The sequence below is a fragment of the Protopterus annectens genome, chromosome 3.part1 (assembly GCF_019279795.1).
Source record: "Protopterus annectens isolate FY-2018-M chromosome 3.part1, PAN1.0, whole genome shotgun sequence".
Taxonomy (NCBI): domain Eukaryota; kingdom Metazoa; phylum Chordata; order Ceratodontiformes; family Protopteridae; genus Protopterus; species Protopterus annectens.
Window position 1 is genome coordinate 1339623802 of NC_056732.1, and position 20140 is coordinate 1339643941.

Genomic DNA, 20140 nt, shown 5'->3' on the forward strand with positions numbered 1-20140 from the left:
GTACCTAAGCGTGGCAAACTAGATCTGAGGTCAATCAGGGTTGGCAGGGGATTATGGGTAAGGGGAGGAGCTAGGAGCTCGGATGTAAGCTTTGTAAAGTTGCCGGCTCAGATCCGAGATCGGATCCGTATCCCACAGGTTGCAGACCAAATGAGGTTAACTACATCAGATCATTTTCTTTCCCCAGCCACACAAAAAAGAAAAGTTCGGCAAGTGGTAATTTATCAGTCCATCAACAAGCAACTCTACCACGAAAAAAATAAAATAAATGAAACTGACTACAGCACTGGTTTGCTGATGCAACATGCATAATCTTAATCAGTTAATCAACATAAAAAAATAAACAGTTATGTAAGGATTTAGAAATGCATTACATGTGTTAGCATGGGCATGAAGACCTGACTTTGCAAGGTGTCCAATGCGCTACAAGACTTGGATGGCAATTTTGATGGAAATGAGCGCTCTGAATCAGAGACATCCTGCAAATAGCCTTCTTGCTCCACTTTTCTTTTCATTGTTGAATTCCAGTGATTCTTGATGGAATTGTCAGTCCTGAAAAAAAATACATAAAAGACGTATAATAATAAGTTAAGCAAGATTTAAATCACAGCTATGAGCTAGATTCAAAATTTCAAGCAAAGAACAAAAAAGAAAATCAATATTAACTGCTTGACCAACAAAAATATATATTTTTTTAATCAATTTCTTGATTTTTAAAAAATCAGTTTATTGATTTTTTTTTTCCCATCAGGCATGAATTAACATTTAATCTGAGATAACAAGCATATACATTAGATATATATATTGTATGCAAAAGCAGTGTAAAGAAAATCATTTTAAGACTATTAGTTCCTCAATGTGATGCCGGATTATGCTTTAGAAATGAAGGCCTGTTGAAGTGTGACTCGTTAACACAGGGAAAAAATGATATTTTTCCACTTATGGCAGCCTAAGCAATGGTCCCCAGCTCAACTTCAGGCTCTTAAGACCCATAAACTAAATAAGTAGTACCCACCAAGTCATTCTGGTGTAACTAGAATCTGCATTATGATCTATTCATCCTCCAGACTTCTGGATGTCAGTTAGTGAAAGTCATAACATATGGTGATGTCGAGAGAAAATGCAACCAGTCTCAATGTGCACCAATACAGGTGATGTATCAAAAGAACAAGACAGGCAGAGGAAGGCAACTCTGAGGGACATGCACATTGAGGACAAAGGTCACCAGCAGCAGTTTAGGAAACTCCTGCTGTAAAGACAACTGAGCCAAGATGACTCTGAAGCGTCAAATTTAGGTGATGTATCATAGCTTGTAGTAAAATAAGGAATCAGCTTGATAAGAAGTTGCTTTAGAAACAGCAGCTATTATTGATGTAGCTAAGATAGCTAGATGGACAGAATTTTTATAAAACTACTTGGTTGAGCTGGGCAATATATAAAGATCATCTCAATCAAAAGGTGAAAGGTAATCAAATCAATTAAATGGAGAGTCTGAAAAGGGATACTGGCTCAAGAATGCAAGAGAATAATTCAGAACCATGCAGTGTTGGTGGGATTCCCAGGAGGCCTTGAGCAGATGAGTAGACAAATACAAGGAGGTTTGTAAAGGAGGAGTTTTATTTTTCCCAGGAATTTGGCTGGTATATCAAACAGGGACAATTCCTCAATACAGTACACCTAAGTATTCAAAACCAGAAATATTTTTTTATAAAGTCAGGGTAACAGCAATTGAGAAGTTTGCATTATCTGGATGTAGTGAACAGTAGTCAAGATGCAAAGAATAACAATACAAGAATAAAATAAATCATGTTGTATGATATGGTGATGTGCCTTCTGGCATGTAAATGAAACTACACTTTTGGAATAAAGAAACTGCTCTGCCAAGCAGAATCAAGTTTTAGTTTAAAACTGGTTCTACAGATTCCCCAAGAATCAGTGAATTCCCCAGTCCTTTTGAAAAGCACAGATATATTTTACTGCTGTCGCATTTTCCAGAATTAAAGATATGATGAACGTCTAAATGTTGAAGAACTAACTAATAAAACAGTTGGCAAGAGAAGAAGGGGGGCCGTGTGGGACTGTGTGCATTTGAGGCAAATGTAAGTTATATGATAGCATAATGCTGGATCATTTTCATTCCAGTCTATCCAATATGACTGATGGGAACTGAGCTGCTAATTAGGATCTGATTTGGCTGTTAGCAGTGCTACATAGCCTCAAGTTCCTTCAAAATCTTTTCCATAATCTCCCATAACCCCCTCCCTTCAGATTGAGTTTGTTGCCTGATGACTACAAGTTCTAGAAGCAACTGAAATATGACTTGTAATCTTATGCAGAATAAGTGACAATTTGGAAGGGGGATACAACAGGATACCCCTCAGAACTTAAGTTCCAAATGCAGCTCTGATTATGTGCAATTTATAGTGCTTGGAAAGTACTATAAAGGTAGACCATGGTGCTGTTGTCATATAAGAATTAATTTTTAGAGAAGCTATAGAAATTACAGTAGACCTAATGGAATGAGCTTTTGATTTCATAGGTAAAACTTTATTGTTGCTGGAAAAGGTAAAGGAAATAAAATCAGACAACCATCTGATAGTGCCTGTTTAGAAACCTCTGTGCCTAACATATTAGAAGCAATGATGTAAGCAACTGAACTGAAAGTATTTGTTCTTCGAAGTTAGAATATGAGCTGTCTGTGGACACCTAAGATGTACAATAAATATTTGCCTTTGCTGGAATGACTTGGAAAGAATACTGGGAGATTCATATATTTGTTAACAGATTTTGATGCCACCTTAGAAATTAATGTTCAACTGGCTCTTAAGGTAACTCTATCTTTGTGAAAAACTGGAATAGAAGACAGGATGAGGAAATCACCTCTTTGAAAAGCATTGCATAGTTTATCTGATGCCAGGGTAGCGTTCTGCGATTCAGGATGAAAATGTGAAGCAGAAGCCAACTGTGCCTTGATAGCAGAGTAACTGGAGCCTGTATCATATAAGGAAGAAAAACAAGGCAAAACCTCAGAAACAACAGCAATAAGAGTCTAGTCCTTGACTGGTGGCCCAGAGAAAAAAATGCTTCCAGTCACATTTATAGATCCTTTCAGTAGATTGTTTCTGACAAGAAGACAAAAAGTGGACCACCTTTTCAGAAAGGGAAGTAAGTACTACCATTAAGGTAACTGGAAAATCTATGTGATTAGCTTGAGACTGAGAAGGTCCCGATGAGGCTGTCTGGATGGATGAGAGAGAAGATTAGGCTGAGGATCTAGACTTCAAGTGAGGCTTGATCAGGGGAAACAAAGTCTGCCTAGGCCAGTATGAAGAAATGAGGATTACCTCTGATTTGCAGTTTCAGACCTTCTGTAAGAACCTGGGAATATGAAGAAGGGAAAAGGTGTAAAGAAGACCAGGAGGTCACTGACACACTACAGCATCCCTTGATGACTGCCTCTCTAGGGAACTTTGGGTGAAGTAGTTTCTGCACTTAAAGTTGGAGACAGAGGCAAACAAATCACAGTAAGGCTGGCCACAAAGATTGAAAATCTCTTCAGCCACTAATAGATTGATTGATTATTTGTGAGGCAACAGGATAAACCTGATGAGACTGTCTGCTAGCCACCTAACTTCCCCCTGTATGCGCACTGCCACCAGAAAGTGACCAAAATCTAATGTCCATTGCCATACACTCATGGTCTCCCTGCAGACAGGGTTGGATTTGGTTCCTCCTTGCCTGTTGACATACAATACTATCAACATGTTGTCCAACTGTATGGCCGTCACTCCTAAAAGCAAGAGGTCTTGAAATCCCTGCAGTACTAGGAGAACTACTCTCATCTTCAGGATGTCGATATGAGGAAAAGTCACGGTCTGCTGTGCAACCCCTTGGACTATCCTCCCCTTGAAACCCCCACTCCATCCCAAAGAGGAGACATCCGTGATCACTGTTGCTGACAGAGAGGGTGTTACAAATGTTTTTCCTAAGTGAATGACTGCAGAAAGCAGACACCAATTTAGAGGATTTCTCCAAGTCAGAATTAAGCAAACCTGTGTTTGAAGGGGAATCTGCTCATTGTGACCAGTGTGTGAAAAGCATCCACTGAAGTATCTTCGTGTGAAATCTGACATACTCAACCATAAGATCCAGAGCTCTGAGAACCAGCAATGCTGGGGGAACTAATTATGATATAGAATCTGAACTGTGTGTTGGAGGAATAATAGTCTTTCCGAAGTAAAAGACACTTGGTTGTTGTGAAGACTGCACCTGTGACTTTTGATCATTTATGGAGATATCCAAGTATAGGCAGAGCTGTAAAACATAGTCTCTGGCTGACAGTAATGATTCTTTGGTTGATGTAACAAGGAGACAACCATCTAGATAGGGGAAAATGCATATCCATTTGAGTCATAGATGAGCTGCAACTACTCCCATGCACTTGCTGAACATCCAAGCAGCTGTGATGAGACCAAAGGGCAAGGCACTGAACTGGTAATTATTGGCCCCTAGCTGAATGTAGAGATAGGCATCCTAAAGATCTATAGAGTACATCCAGTCTTCTGCACTGAGGTAGAGCAAAATCAAGAATACCATGACTATTCTGAAGGGGTTCATTTTAAACATTGGTCTAAGCCACTGAAATCTAAAATTGGCTTGAGGTCTTTGATCTTCTTCAGAACCAAAAAACTATCTGGAGTAGAACCCTGACCCTCTCTAATTTGGTAGAACCTCCTGGATGGCACTTTTCTGAATGAGGATGGACAGCTACTGAAGGGCCAACTGCAGTTAAGGAGGGTGGAACATCCAGTAACAGCAACATTTATTCTAATTTTTGGAGAAAATGGTATAGTATAGCTTCTGGATATGATATTTTACATCCAGCTGTCATCCATTATAGCCATCCATGCAACAAGACGGAAAGATAAGCACCCCCCCCAACTGCCTCCAGAGATGAACAGTTGTGCAAACCTTCAAGGGGGCTGAATCTGTCGCCCAGAAGAGGGTTCTCTGCACCCCTGATTCATTGGACCCTTATGACCACAGAGTCTGCATCCATTAAAGGCGCCTCCTCTGCCACAGCCACCCCTATCTGAGGAAGAATCAAAGGGTTTTCACTAGGATTTCTTAAACCAAAGGGATGTGGAACCCTTCTAATTACTCCTGAAGTCTCTGAGGGTTCATAAATTTGACTCCCTTCCAGTTTCCCATCCTGTTTGCACCCATCAGCTTTTCTTTTACCATAGAATCACAAAGCATAGATCCATCAAAGAGGGCATTGGCAAAGGACACCTTAAAGTTGTCCATAAAAATCACACAAACTGAGCCACCATGATGACTTAGACTTATGCCAGTGTCATACGTATGCATTATATAGTAACAAGCTTTACGGCCTCCAGTAATACTTGCTGCATGTCCTCCAAAAATAGGTCCCCAAAAAGAATTAAGACATCATCCAGGCAGTTGTTGTAGTTGTCTGGGGTCAGGCTATATCAAATATCCCTGATCCTGGAGAGTAGATGCAGTCTGTAAGGAATCTTGTGGCAATTGCCCCTGATAAGTTCCAAAATAAGGTGGAAGCAATGTTGCCCACGTCAGAAGGGGGTTACCACAATGATTCTTGGTAAGCCCTTCTGAATTTTCAGAAGTACCCTAGATATCAGTGGAAAGGGTGGAAAAGCATACAGGAACATTCCTCTCCAAGGAAATGAAAAGGCATCTGTTATTTAGGACTTTTTGCCTGGAGTCCTGGAACAGAATTTTGCCAGTTGATAGTTTAGAAAGGAGGCAAAAAGGTATACCAGACTTGTCTAACACAATTTTGCTCTGACAGAATATAAGATGCCTGCAGGGTGATACTGTTCTGTAAAGCTATATCACATCCTAACATGGTTAGTCTACACAGGGGGCAAGATCTCATTCATCCTTCCTTATTTATGCACCACATCATGGTGGTATTGTCAGTAAACACGAAGAGATCCTGGGAACCACAGGTGGTTCAGAGAGTTGAATGCACTTACAAGAACTAGCATCTGTTTTATGTTTATATACTTTGGACTGTGTCTCTTTGTCCCAAAGCCCCAGCACATTTATACACATTCACACTCCTCCCCAAGCAAGTCACAGGCATCTGTTGTGACTGGCTGCTTTGAAGTAACAGTGGAGAATGGAAAACCTGGATTCTGAGAAATTTGATGTCTCCACTGACTGATTTCCCATTACCACAAATCCTAGAACTTAAATTTTAAAAGACAATGGCTGTTGATGCTGGAAATTCTTCCTCAACTTATGAGTTATGGATCCAAATCCTCAGATCTGATTCGTCTGCATTCTACAAACTTTGCATCCAATTCTCAAGCTCCTCCCTTTACCCATAATGCTCTAGTCTATCCCCAATACCTCAGACTGAGTTTGCTGCCATAAAGGTTTCAGTATATAACAAGAGAGAAAATTCGAGCAGGGCTCAAACCCAGAACTACAGGCTCACAAAGTCCATCAGATCAGTCCAGAAGATGACAGAACTGGGGAAGGAGGGAGGGGAGATGAGGAAGAATGAAAATGTTCAAAAATATACATAGTTATGGAGAGTACATAAATTTAATATCTTATGTTGTCCTGTTTCATTCTTCAACTTATGGGACACAGTCGCAGCTATGTAAATCTTGGGTGACCCTCATGGAAGGATATTCCGGAGAACTGCTGAAACAAAGGCAGCTCTGCTTCTGGAAATTAAGTTCAATTTGTAATAAGTAATAAAGGTATGAGCATTAGACCAGGTGGCTGCTGCACAAATATCATCAATGGAAGTTCTAGACCAGAAGGCAGATAAGGTAGCCACGGATATAATTGCATGGGCCTTAGGTGGTTTTGGTAAGGACAGGACTTGTTGAGAATAAATCCAGGAAATGCAATTAGTTAACCATGTGGCCACTGTTACTTTAGAAATTGGAGAACTCAACTGACTAGGTGAAAAAGGAGACAAACAGCTGGCCCGTTTTTCTGAACTCTTTTGTTATGAATATGTAGAAACGTAGCTGCCTGTGTACACCTAACAGATGTAGCATGTATTCACCCTTGTTCAAATATTTTAGGAAAAATAATAGTAAATGAGTGGTTTGATTTATATTTGATTCAGACGTCACTTTTGGTAGAAAGGAAGGATTGGTTTGTAAGGTTTGTAAGGTAACCCTGTCTTATGTCTTTTAGGCAAAAAGATCTACTTGAGGAATATCTAATTGATTAACAATGTCCAGAAACACATCTCTGTGAAGCATCCATTCCTGAGCTTATGTGCTGCACCTGTTCAACGAGTCTACCACTATATTTTGATCAGAAGGAATGTAGATAGCCTGAGAAGTCACTTGATACTGGACAGTTAGATCCCAGACAAAAAGAGCAAGTCTGCAAAGAAGGTAGGACAGTGCCCACCCCTTGTTTATATATCACATCACTGCTGTACTGTCTGTGAAAACTTTGTGGGGCCTTGGAAGAGAAAATGAAAATCCAGAAGCGCTAAAAGCAGAGCTCTCATCTCCTTGATGCTGATGTGATCTGACCTCTGATGGGAAGGCCAGAGATCCTGGACCTTCAGGGAACTTAAGGAAGCTCCCCAACCCTTGTTAGAGGTATCCATAAAAAGTTCCAGAGATGGGACTGGAGGTTGGAAAGGAAGCCCTGGGTTGAGAGAAAGCTGATGAATCCATTACTGAAGCTCAAGCTTGAGACATGGAAGGAAGGGAACTAGGAAATACAGTGGATGTCAGTGTTGAAGCCACAGTGACTTGAGGAACCAATGTAGTTTTCTCATATGGAGCCTGGCTAGAGGCAGAATAGGAATGGTGGAAGCCAGGAATCCTAGAACCCTGAGAACATCCTTGGCTATGACTGAAGCCAGAGGAAGAAGAGATAGAAAAAAGGGAAATCAAACTGAGGACCCTGAGTGGAGGCAGGGATGCCAGCATGAGAATGGTCTGGATCCTGCAGCCAAGAAAAACATGATCCTAAGAAGAAACCAGGACCAATTTCTGAAAGTTTATGGTAAACCTCAGGCTTTGTAACTGTCAAAGGAAAAATATACTTTAAAAATGATCAAAACACGGTAGGTTCAGGTTAAGGCACTTTAATCTTGCAGCAAGGAGAAAAAAACATGCTAATACAGAGTTTGTCTAACCAGAAACAGGAAATACTTTCATTTTTATACATTCTTAAACTGGTTATGTCCTACCATGCTGACATAATAGATTACCACCTTTTTCATCATCATCTGCTGACCATCTTTCCCATGAATTTCTGCTGATTTATCAATTTTTATGTGAAACTTCCTGAGGAAAACAACATGGCCTTGATTACTCCCAGTTAGATACATGTTATGTTACCATTCAAGATACTATGGTTAATTCAAGCACAATGCTAGCAGTTCATTTCTCTAATAATCCTTTGTCTACTTTATCTCTAAGTTACTACAGCTGCTCAGGTTCCCATCCTTCGAACAGAGCTGTTTGTCTAAAATCATTACATTTACAGAATTAAAGCATTGTTCATTCATTCGTTCCTGACCTAGCAGATAAACACCTGCTTCTCAAGTACATTTCCAAAAGGCATAAACATGAAAATTGCTGTGCTAGCAATTACTAGGTCAGAAGGAAACTTGCAAGTTTCGGAAAGCATACTGTAGTTTTCAAAAAGCATCTTTTTCAGTCTCATATGAAACTCAATTTGTATAAAATACAGTGTATGAAAAATAGAATGAAAAGCGTATTAAAATACTTGGTTATTAATTGGCATTAAGCATACACACATTAATACATATTTTTCTAACAGTAACAAATAAATAGTAAACTGGAGGTGTTGAAGAAGAATCTCAGAGGATGAAGCCTGAATGAGCAGGTCATCTAGATAAGGAAAGATCTGGACCCCTCTCATCCTACAGAAGGCAATGACAGGAGCAAGGCATTTGGCGAATACCCTTGGGGAAACAGAGAGGCTGAGGGGCAAAGCAGAGAACTCAAAATGCAAGGAAGAAACAGAAAAATGTAAAAACTTCCTGAAAAGGGGATGGATGGGGATGTGTATGTAAGCATCCTTGAAGTCCAGAGATACCAAGAAGGCCTGGTGAAGAAGAAGAGGGAACAAGGTTTGAAAGGACAACATCCGAAAGAAAGGACCTTTATAAAGGTGTTGAGCTGAGAAAGGTCCAGAATTGGTCTCCAGGTGCCTTTCTTCCCGGGAACCAAGCACATCCTGGAATAAAAACCTTTCTCTTCCAGAGTAGGGGGTACAACCTGAATGGTGCCCTGAGCCAGAAGGGCCTGAAGGACTTCTGGAAAGAAGGGAAGTTGTTGCTGTGGAGGTTGAGGGATGCCCAAAAAAGGAGGAAGATATTTCCACACCATAAAATATTCCCGGTGAATGATGGACAAAACCCAAGGTTGAGTGACCCTTAAGCAATTGGGAAGTAACAGAGAAAGACAAAGGAACCTGGACTAGGGAAGGGGAAGCAACCTGTCACATAGAACCTGGTTTGTCTTGAAAAGGAGGCTTTTGAGAAGTAGGAGTATGAGTAGACTTAGCTGGGGGTACACATCTAGAACCATTTTTACCCTTAGGTGGAGGGCGAAACTGCATATTTGGACAGATGGTGCCTCAAATTTAGGGATAGGAGAACCAAAAAACATGTTTCAATTTCTGCAAGGCCTTACCTTATCCTGAAGGGACTTAAAAAGCTCAGCAGCAGCAAAACCAAAACGGTTCTTATTATCAAAAGAAGCATCTAACAATTTAGCTTTAATGTCATCAGGTAAAGACCAAAGACGAAGCCATGAGTGGCGCCTCAAAACATAACCAAATGCAATAGCCCTAGAAGAAGCATCAGCCGCATCATAACTACACTTAACAGAGTGATGAGCCACTTGAGGGGTAGAACCCAATAAAGAAAGAACTGAGACCTTCCCTTACAAATCAGGAAGGTCAGACATTCCCCGAGAAGCTTGAGGAAAGAAAGCTAAAATATAACTAGTAATATAGGTCTAGTAATTAATAGCCCTAAAGGCCAAGGGAGGCAGTAGTATTAACCTTTTTACCTAGACGTTCCATGGCTCTACTATCTTTGTCTGAAGAAAGTAGTTCAGTGGAAGGTAAAAGCTTTGAAGGTTTGTCAGAAGATATAGTTCTACAAAAGGATCAGCAGAAGGACATTTGTACAAAAAATTTGCAATCATCAGGCATGTTGTAAAATCTGTCAGGCTTCTTAGGGGCTGAAGGCGGAGGAATCAGGGACAACAGAGGCTGCTGACAATGTATCTTAAGAGGGCAGCTAAGACTGGAGAAAAAGCAGACAGTGTGGGAGACTCCTTCAGGAGGAGCTCATAATACCTCTTTTGAATATTAGAAACCTGAGAGCAGTCCGATTTAAAATATCCCATCATGTGAGAAATAGTGTCTCCAAAAGACAGCTCTTCTAAGGGAGAATCTGGATTAATAGAATCTTCTTTCCATGCCCATAATCCAAAGAAAAAGGGATTTGAGAAGAATATGTCAAAGACTCTTCTCCAACATCCAAATCCTCTTTAGAGTATAGGACCAAGAAGGAGCAGGCAGAAAAACTCATTGAGGAGGCTTCAAAGACATTAAAGCACTGAACAACCCCTGAGTAAAATCTAGTCATTCATGCTGAGGAGCTTTAACAGCAGTGAAAATATGTTTTTTTTTTTTTTTTTTCATTTGAGGGCTATCTGCCCGAAAACCCCTAAGAGGTTTGGACTCTTGCCAACACTCAACCAATGTAGTAGGAGTCACTTCCCAAACTAGGATCTGCAGTATCGCCCCCTTGGTCTCTCAGATATAATCAGCCAAGGTTCTCCTTTAATGTCTGGAGCAGACATTTGTAAAGCCTCTGAGGATGTGTGAGAAGTCAGATCCATGTTGACCTCCAACATGGTCTTAGCACAGGAATCCAAAGCAACAACCAGACAATCCTCTGGGCTTTCACCAGCCTCGAGAGAGACATCCAGGGAGGTGGGACTGCAGCTGAATTAGACCAGAGTTTTTTTTCCCTTTTTCTTGATAGGTGTCGGACCTTAAAGACAGGAAGACTCCACCATAGCACCTTGCACCAACAATTTTAGAATTTGGTTCTTTAAGTAAATATATATGGAGGAAAGACACTCACATGGGGTCTTAGGTACAAATGTCTGGCAGAGAGAACACTGTGTATGGTCGCAAGAAGCACCCAAACGGAAGAGTCACTGATCATGATGGTCTTTTATGAAGAATCTGCCTTCCACACTGACATTTTTCCTTTCTGGATGATGTGTAAACACACAAAAATAAAAAGAGATGAGAAGAAACCCAGCGGGACACTTATCTGAAATATGTTGTGGTAACCAGCACAAAAGAAGAGACGTTCAGACAGATGTTCAATGATGTATTCACACTGGTGGCAATGAAGTTCTGAAGTATGTACATTTGTACATCTTTATGCCACATGCTTTTGCACAGGCAGCATACGTGTGACGTACGATATCTATAAATTCCAAAGGCTTTGGTATGCTGGGGGGACGTTGGGCTATTCTTGGCAGGAGATCCCTTATGTAAAGAAAATTGTAACATTGATATGGAAGAACATTTGTAGATGACCTACTAACCACTGTTACAGTATACCTGCATAGGCTAACTGTACATGTGACCAGCATACCAAAACCTGGGCCTTTCTATGTGCCATACATCAGACGTATCCCCTACATCTGAACCTCAAGGTACAGTAGTGATGTATGAACACAAAACCCTCAGAACTGAATTGCCACAGAAGAACATGATCAGCAAATGAGGAATAAAGTAACATGATATATGTAAATTCAAAAAGAAAGATAAGAAAAGAAGTCGTCCTCAGCCAAAGGAAAAAGAGAAAAATCCAACAGGGGAAGGCAGGAGGGACAGAATACTGCAACCATAAGTAGGATATCTATTGTTATGGTAAGCTCTTACACAACTGTTCTGTGTCCTTCCTTCCTTATTCACTACTGCAGTATCCCTTACTATAGGGAGAGTACTAACGCTTCTGTAAAGAATGAGATGAGGACCTAAGGAGCAAGACCTGTTCTGGCCCATGACAACATATCCAACTTGCAGTACTTAGTAAAAGTCTGCAAGGAAAGCCAAGTAGCAGCTTCCAAATGGATCTAGCATACCGAATCTTAGAATAGATTTTTGAACAAAAGTATGAAGTTGTTTTCCAAGGAAAGAGTATCAAAAAGGAATGGTTTTAGATATCCAAGAGTAAACGGTTTGCTTGGGGACTGCCAAACCTATTTCTTGTCCTGAAAAGAAACAAAGTTGCTAACATGTGCTAATATCTTTAGTTCTTTAGTATTATCCAAATGGTATCTGAGCTGTCTGTGCAAATCCAAACAATGAAGAATCTTCTCACTTGCATTTTGGGGAGAAGGAAAAAAGGGGGTAAAACGAATAGTCTGATTCAAAGACACATCATTGACGACCTAACGACCTAAAGCATAAAAGTAGGATTGGTTTAAGAGGCACCCTACCTCTGTGGAAAACTAGAAAAGGAGGAATGCCCATAAGAGCCTGAAGTTCAGATACTCTTCTGGCAGAAGTTAAGGCCACTAGCAAGAAAGCATTCTAGGTGCACAATTTCTCTCAAAGAAACATGGTGTCTCGTTTCCAAGCCAGAGGACATAGCACTCTGGAATAGAACTTGGGAAGTTGTTCTGAGGGGAGGCAAATAAATCCACCTGAGGAGTACCCCACCGATGAATAATGACTTGGAAACCCTCTCTGTGCGACATCAACTTGCGAGAATCTGCCTCTACATGGTTTTCTGAGAGAATACAGATTGCCTAAAGAACCAGCTGATGCCATATGGCAATGTCTGATGCTATGAGGGCAAGTCTGCAAAGGAAGATTTTAAACACCCCCCTCCCAATTTGTGATGTATCACATAACAGTGGTGTTGCCTATAAAGAACTTGAGTGCACCTGGAGACCAGAAGTAATGGACCTGAAGAAGCAAATCAGAGATTTGATTTAATTGACAATGATACATTCTTTCATCTCCCAGAGGAGACCAGACACTTTGAACCCTGATGCTGCTGAAACAAGCCCCCAGGCTAGGTCTGAAGCATCTGTAAACAGCTCCTGAGTGGGGGAGATATCACTAAGGGAAGACCTATATTTAGAGGTATCTGGATGATCTACCAAAGAAATTCCTTCCTTATGCAAAGAGAAGAATATGGACGTCCAGGGGATGATGATGCTGAAGCCAAATTCTTCATATGAGGAGGTTTCAGTGTTATCTGGAGTCTGAAAAAGTGAACCATAGGGATAGCGGATGCCATGAACTAGAGGGCTTTTGAAAGTATCTTGTTGAGGTCTCTTGCAATCTTGCAAAGGAAGAAGGAACCGAAGAAAAGCTGTCAAACAGAGGACCTTGGGAAGAGGAAGAAAAGCCATTATTGTAAAAGTCTGCATCCTGCAACCCAAGAAAACCTGGTCTTGAGAAGGAGTCAGAACTGACTTTAGATTTGAAGTGAAGCCTACACTGCAAAGAAGAAGTGTTGTGAATTCTAAGTCCTGCAGAAGAGCCTGCTGAGAAACAGCTTGAATGAGAGGCTCGTCCAAGTAAGGAAAACTCTGAATACTATGAAGTCTGCAAAAGATTATGTAGAAAGACCAAACGGCAAAGCACAGAACTGATAATGTAAGGAAGACATACAGATCCATAAAAGCAACCTGAAGAGAAGGTGAACAGGAATATGGAGACAGGCATCCATCAAGCCCAGAGAAATGGAAAAGCCCTAAGGTAGAACCACTGGAAATACAGACTGAAGAGTCAGCATTTTGAAAGAGGGAACTTTAAGTGTTGAGAAAGGAGAGGCCTAAAATGGGCCTCCAAGAACCTTCCTTCCTGGGAACCAAAACCATCGTGAAGCACATACCCTTGCCCTCTGCAAGGAACCACTGGCTGAATAATACCTTTAGTCAACCAATCTTGTAGTCCAGGAGGAAAATGAGGCAACTGGCAAGGAGGAAGAAGAGGAGGAATGCCTGAAAGGGAAAGAAGGGACTTCCACACCAAGTGGTAGCCATTGTGAATTACAGACAGAGCCCACTTGCCTGTTGTGATCTCCTGCTAAATGTTAAATGGGAATAGACCAGTATGCTCTGAGAAAGAGGAATCTGGCCAAGGGGAAGAGGAGGAGTCTAGTCAAATGGAAGCAGACTTGTCCTGGAAGGAGGTATTTGTCCCTGAATCACAATACCCTTTTAAATGATCTTTTATCCTTAAAGGCTGTTTTGGCTGTTTGCACACAACGTGAGATTTTTCATTTAGTACTTAGGAATATGGGAAAGGAAAATCTGTTTAAGATCTTGCATGACCTTACCCATGTCTTGCAACACTATATATCTGCAGCAGAGCCAAACAATTTTTGGGTATCCAGAGAAGACTATTAATTTTCCCTTTCCTTCCTCTGGAAAGGATTGAAGCCTAAGCCAGGAATACCTTCTTATGACTGAACCTGATGTAGCTGCTCTAGATGAAGCTTCAGCAGCATCATAGCTACATTTTGTCTAGCTATCTGGGAAGGAGAAAAGAGCAAAGAAAGAGCTGAAGTCGTGTTAGCACACACAGACATACAAGCTAAAACACCCCCCACTTTGAAAAGAAGGGGAAGCACATATCTGGTCATATGTGTCTGATAAATGATCGTCCTAAAAGCCAAGGTAGCAGAGGTATATACCCTTCTTGCCATATCTGTCCATGGCTCTGCTAGCCTTGTCAGATGTCAAGAGTTTCCAAGAAGCTTAGAAGGCTTGACCAAAGGGTCTGATTAGGGGTTGTTATAATCAAACATCAGAGCCTCAGGAATCTTATAAAATCTGTTTTTTTTAGGAGCAGGAGGCTGAGATTCAGGAGCTTAAAAGGCAGATGTGAAGGTATCTAATAAACTCACAAGAACAGAAGACACTGCAGGAGGAGAAGGGAATCTATCTGGAGGGCATCTACGTGTTTTCCCACTTAAAATGTTCTATAATTTTAAGATTAGTATAATCAAAAGCAAGTTCTTCCATACAGGAATCAAGGAAAATGTGTTGTCCTCATCAGTACCCAAAGGAAGAGGTGAATTAATCTGGGAAGCAGAGGCTAAAGACTGGACCACAGAATCTAAAACTTCTTCATTAGAAGTAGTAGTCATTTTTGTCCTCTTTTGAAGGAGTAGAAGTAGAAGGAATCCCTAGAGAAGAAGGGAATGCAAACCCCTGAAGAGGTTTCAATGCCATTAGGACTTTAAAAAGACCATAGGAAAATCTTGTCACTTCTTTTGGGGGGTCCTTAGCAACAAGAGCAATATGCCTTGCTTCCAATTTCTTTTTAGCAGGGACATCTGCCCTGACAAACCTCAGAGGTTCCAAGTCCAGGTGTACTTCTATTAGAGAATCTGGGATTTCTTCCCTCACTAAAATTTGCGGAATCCCCCATGGCCCTTCCAAAATTACCAACCATGATTCCCCTTTCTCATCCTCAATGGATGTCAGCTCAGCCTCAGAGGATGTGCAAATGGCATGCTCTTTATCGGCCTCCAAGAGAATCAGGACAGGGAGGCAGGCATCTGAACCAGACAGTCCACAATCTCTTCATTAAAAACGCAAAGACATCCAGCACAGACTGGACAACAGAAATTTTCCTTAATTTTGACGACTTTTTCCCAAGAGGCCTGTACATGCCTCCTTCTGTAAGAGCGGATCCTGTGGCTTCTTTTTTAGGATGCCACAGAAAAAGGTTGACAATCAGAATGGAAACTCATCAAGTGAGGAAAAACAATGCTAATTCAGATTGGCTGTCCTTAATGGATATGATGTGTGGAAGGCATCGTGGGATGCAGAGGAAGTCAGGATAGTACCAAGTGCAAGTGGGGATCCTCCTCTCTAGATCTGGAGAGGACTCTTTCAAAGGCTTCAAATGCCAAAGCTGAGATCTTTACATCAGACAGCCTCTTAGGATATGAAAACCCTAAGGAAGGAACATTCCCAGTCCTGACCTGGTTCACTTCAGAAGCCGACATTAGAGTCAAGTTGTCTAAGGTCAAAGCACCCAAAAGCAGGGACAGCTCCAATAACCTTGGAATCAAACTCAATCCACCATACCTTAGTCCCGATTCCTCCTCTCCAAGACCCTTCGTAATCTGATACTGCCAGAGTTAAAAGGATAAAGGAAACTGTCCAAGTCAAAGCAGATGCCACTCCGGGCTCCAACAAGCATAATGTCCAACCCTGATCACCTAATCCAAAGCTCAAACTGGAGAAGGAATAATCAAAAAAGGGAGTTGACTAAAACAGACCTAGAAACCTATGTTGGGGAGGAGCAGGGAGGACCCCCCCATCTGAATTTGCACTTGAAGAAATGTTCTCATCATCCTATTGATATCAGCTTTGGAAAGGCTTCTCAATAAAGGACCCGTATGAAAATGCCACGGAAGGAGGTCTAGAGAAACAGTGTCGTTCCCAGTGTATAAGTGAGTGCAACCAAGGACTGTCTGGCTCTGGGAGAATGGTATGCCAGGGATGGTGTTCAAATCCAGACTTGCTTCTTTCCTAATGCTGGATCCAAAAGCCTAAGGATTTTCAGCACCAGGCCCAGGAATCTCTTTCTAAGTTACTCCTTTTGCTTCTCTTTCTCCTTTTCTTTACTTTTCGCCCTTTCACTATCTTTGTCCTTAGCAGGTTTGGCTTTGTCCAGCTTCTTGTCAAAGAGAGAAGTTGATGTGAAAGCCAAAGGGGTCAAGTATCCCACTTGGGCAAGGAGAAGACCCTTAAGTACCAGCTTATTCCTTTGGCTGAGAGTCCTGACTCCAAAGAAAGCACAGGACTCTTACTCAATGTTGAGATGGTCTACCACCAAACAACACATGCACAGATCCAGCAGATATTTGGGGGGAATCTTGTACCCAAAGGCCCAGGACCTTTTCAGACATCCTAGAAGAAAAAGAAGACACACACGCACACATTCACAATGCCCAGCTAACACCACCGTATTCTAAGAACTACACAGCAAAAGACCTAGCAAAAGGCAGGAAGAATATTCAAACAAAACTAGCAAATGTTGAAAAAGGGTACAAAGGTACCTAGAAAAAGTAAGGCTGTACTAAGGAAAGAACCCAAAGATAGTTATTCTTAAGAAATAGTCAAAATCTGAGCGTTGAATCCTTGTAGAGCATTTCTTGACCATACAGACAGCAAATGAGATCTGTGGCATTAGAGGGACAAGAGATAATTATTGGTAGGAGAGGAGCCTGAGGCCTGGATCCAGGATCTTGAAAAAAAGGCACTAAGGTCAAACATGATAACCCACACATTCAGTCAGACAGAAACTACAACATTGAATCAGCTTCTATTAACCCCTGAGACAGCATATGATGCAAGACAGAAGGAAAAAGAAGAGTTTGGTTCAACAAATGAGGAGGAATCCCCTTCCACTGCCATCTGTAGCCAAGATGGAGCACATTCAGAAGCCAATTGTCTGAAACAATTTGTTGACAAACACAGGAATAGAAATTCAGACTTTCTGGAAGGGGAAAGGGAATACCAAGGTGGGAGGTGAGGACAATGTCCATCATACAGTCATTCTGACTTATTAGACTGTCCCTTGCTCTAGAAGGATGGTTCCTGCCTTCTCTTTGAAACCTCCCTGTCATTGCTTTTTAAACATCTGCTTGCTAGCATTCTACTGAGATTTATTTTGTTTCTTCACAAAATTAGACAAGGAATCACAGAATCCCCTACAGAATTTACAGAAAGGGGTGAATAATTTGAGAGATTCCCTGAGTCACCTTATCTCTCCATCATATATTCTGATAACCTCTGCAGCAGAGGGTCCAAAAACTAAATTTCTCTCCAAGGGAGAATTAAAAATTTCATTTTACATCTTCTGAGAACAAAGACGAAATTCCTTAAAAAAATACCAGTAGCAGCAACCCTAGAAGTAATATATACAGAGTCATAGATATATTTCAAACAATGAGTTGTGACTTGAAAAGAGAATAAACTACACCAAATTACACAAAGCCAGAACTTTCCTCATGCTTTCACAATAAGTCAGAATAAACTAGCATATGAGCATGAGAAAGAATTCTAAAAATAAAAGATGCAGACACACACACATTTCCCAAACTTATCAAAAGCATCTCCATCCTTATCAGAAGGAGAAGGAAAACAATTAGTAAACTGTTTGGAAGCAGATGGATTTACTAAAGCTATAGCTGCCAGGTCAGGTATGTGATTAGTGTATAAAACCTTGAAAGACTGAGGAACTTGGAATATATCTGCTTTATTAGGAGCAGCAGGCTGACTGTCAGCAAAACCACAACCTGCAACAAAAACATCCTTCAGTGCTGAAAGCAGTGAAGAGATGAGTGAAGAGTCTTGAAATTCCAGTTATAACAAATCATAATATTTTCTTAGGGACTGAAAAACCTCAGTATTCTCTCACTGAAAACATTGGTTCATCCTGGAAATAGTCTCAGAGAGAGAAAGAGAATTCCTCATAGGGAGAATCAGATACCAAACTCTCCTCAGAGTCTGAATCAGAAACCAGATGAGTGAAAAAAAAACTGCATCTATGCTTTCACAATCCCCTACTGATTCCAATTCTTGACCTTCTTCAGGGAAGAGGAATCCCTTTTTCTTTTTCCAAAATCTACCTTATAAGAAAGGTTAAGACCCTGAGTAAAGCCCAATAAATTACTCCTGTCTAGAGTAACTGACAAAGGAGAAGACAAATGTCTAGTTTTTGTCTCTTTTTGACAAGAATATGTAGAAATACTTTGTCAATATTTTTCCGCAACAGCTTCTCCAGAGATGGGCATAAGAATTCGGCTAAAAGAGGACACAATCTCTTCCTCTTCTCCCTAGACCAACAAGAGTAGATCTCCTTTGCCCACTGAGGGGAACCCAACAACCACAGAGGATGCGATTATTCCACAGTCTATGATGGTTGTATGGACTACACCACAGAGATCTGAAGAAAAAGCTGAGTGGCCTGAAGAGCAAGCTTTAGCCACAGTGGCTGAGACAAATTACCAGCCTGCTGTGGTGGAAAGGATGCATTACAATATATATTTTTTGTGGCTGGAAGAGTGTCCATCCAAGGAAACAGTACTTTGCTCCATGGTCTAGCCAAAAATGGTGCACGTTTCCCAGGGAAGCTTAGCAATAGTCTGTGAAACAGGAAAGTAGCAAAAAAAGTAATGTTACCCAGAAAAAAAGTCACAGTAAAAAGCACTTTAAACACTTACCTTAGTCACAAAATGTAAAATAAGCACAGGTTTCCCAACAGAAAAAAAAACCCTGTTCAATTTCCATAAATGAGAGTCTGTCCTGGTTCTGCACAGCTGATCTACCACTACATTTTGCTCTGCCAGAATGCAAGATGCTCGGAGGGGTACAGAGCATTGCAAAGCTACATACGAAGCCATCATAGCCAGCATGCACAGAGCGTAAGACCTGGTGCCTCTGTTTGTTTATTCACCACATCACTGTGGTGTTGTCTGTAATCACCTCTAAGGTCATGGAGGACACAGATGATGAAGAGATTTTATAGCATGGATCACAGCTAGCATCTCTTTGACATTTATTTTCTTTTGTCTGAACTGCCCCACAGGCCTAGCACCCTTACCCCCACAGAAACTAATCCCCAACCAAAATCTGAGGTGTCTGTAGTTAAAACCCAACAACCACAGAGGATGCGATTATTCCACAGTCTATGATGGTTGTATGGACTACACCACAGAGATCTGAAGAAAAAGCTGAGTGGCCTGAAGAGCAAGCTTTAGCCACAGTGGCTGAGACAAATTACCAGCCTGCTGTGGTGGAAAGGATGCATTACAATATATTTTTTTTGTGGCTGGAAGAGTGTCCATCCAAGGAAACAGTACTTTGCTCCATGGTCTAGCCAAAAATGGTGCACGTTTCCCAGGGAAGCTTAGCAATAGTCTGTGAAACAGGAAAGTAGCAAAAAAAGTAATGTTACCCAGAAAAAAAGTCACAGTAAAAAGCACTTTAAACACTTACCTTAGTCACAAAATGTAAAATAAGCACAGGTTTCCCAACAGAAAAAAAAACCCTGTTCA

The 20140-nt window shown here is 41.1% G+C and overlaps 1 protein-coding gene across 1 annotated transcript in view; it reads right to left on the reverse strand.

The window, feature by feature from the left end:
- Positions 1 to 20140, reverse strand: part of MYBL1 (MYB proto-oncogene like 1) — a 1413299-nt gene that overhangs the window by 1074009 nt on the left and 319150 nt on the right. Inside the window, exon 6 of the mRNA XM_044067371.1 lies at positions 375 to 552. Coding sequence (XP_043923306.1) covers positions 375 to 552 — 178 coding nt within the window. The remainder of the gene's footprint in view (positions 1 to 374; positions 553 to 20140) is intronic.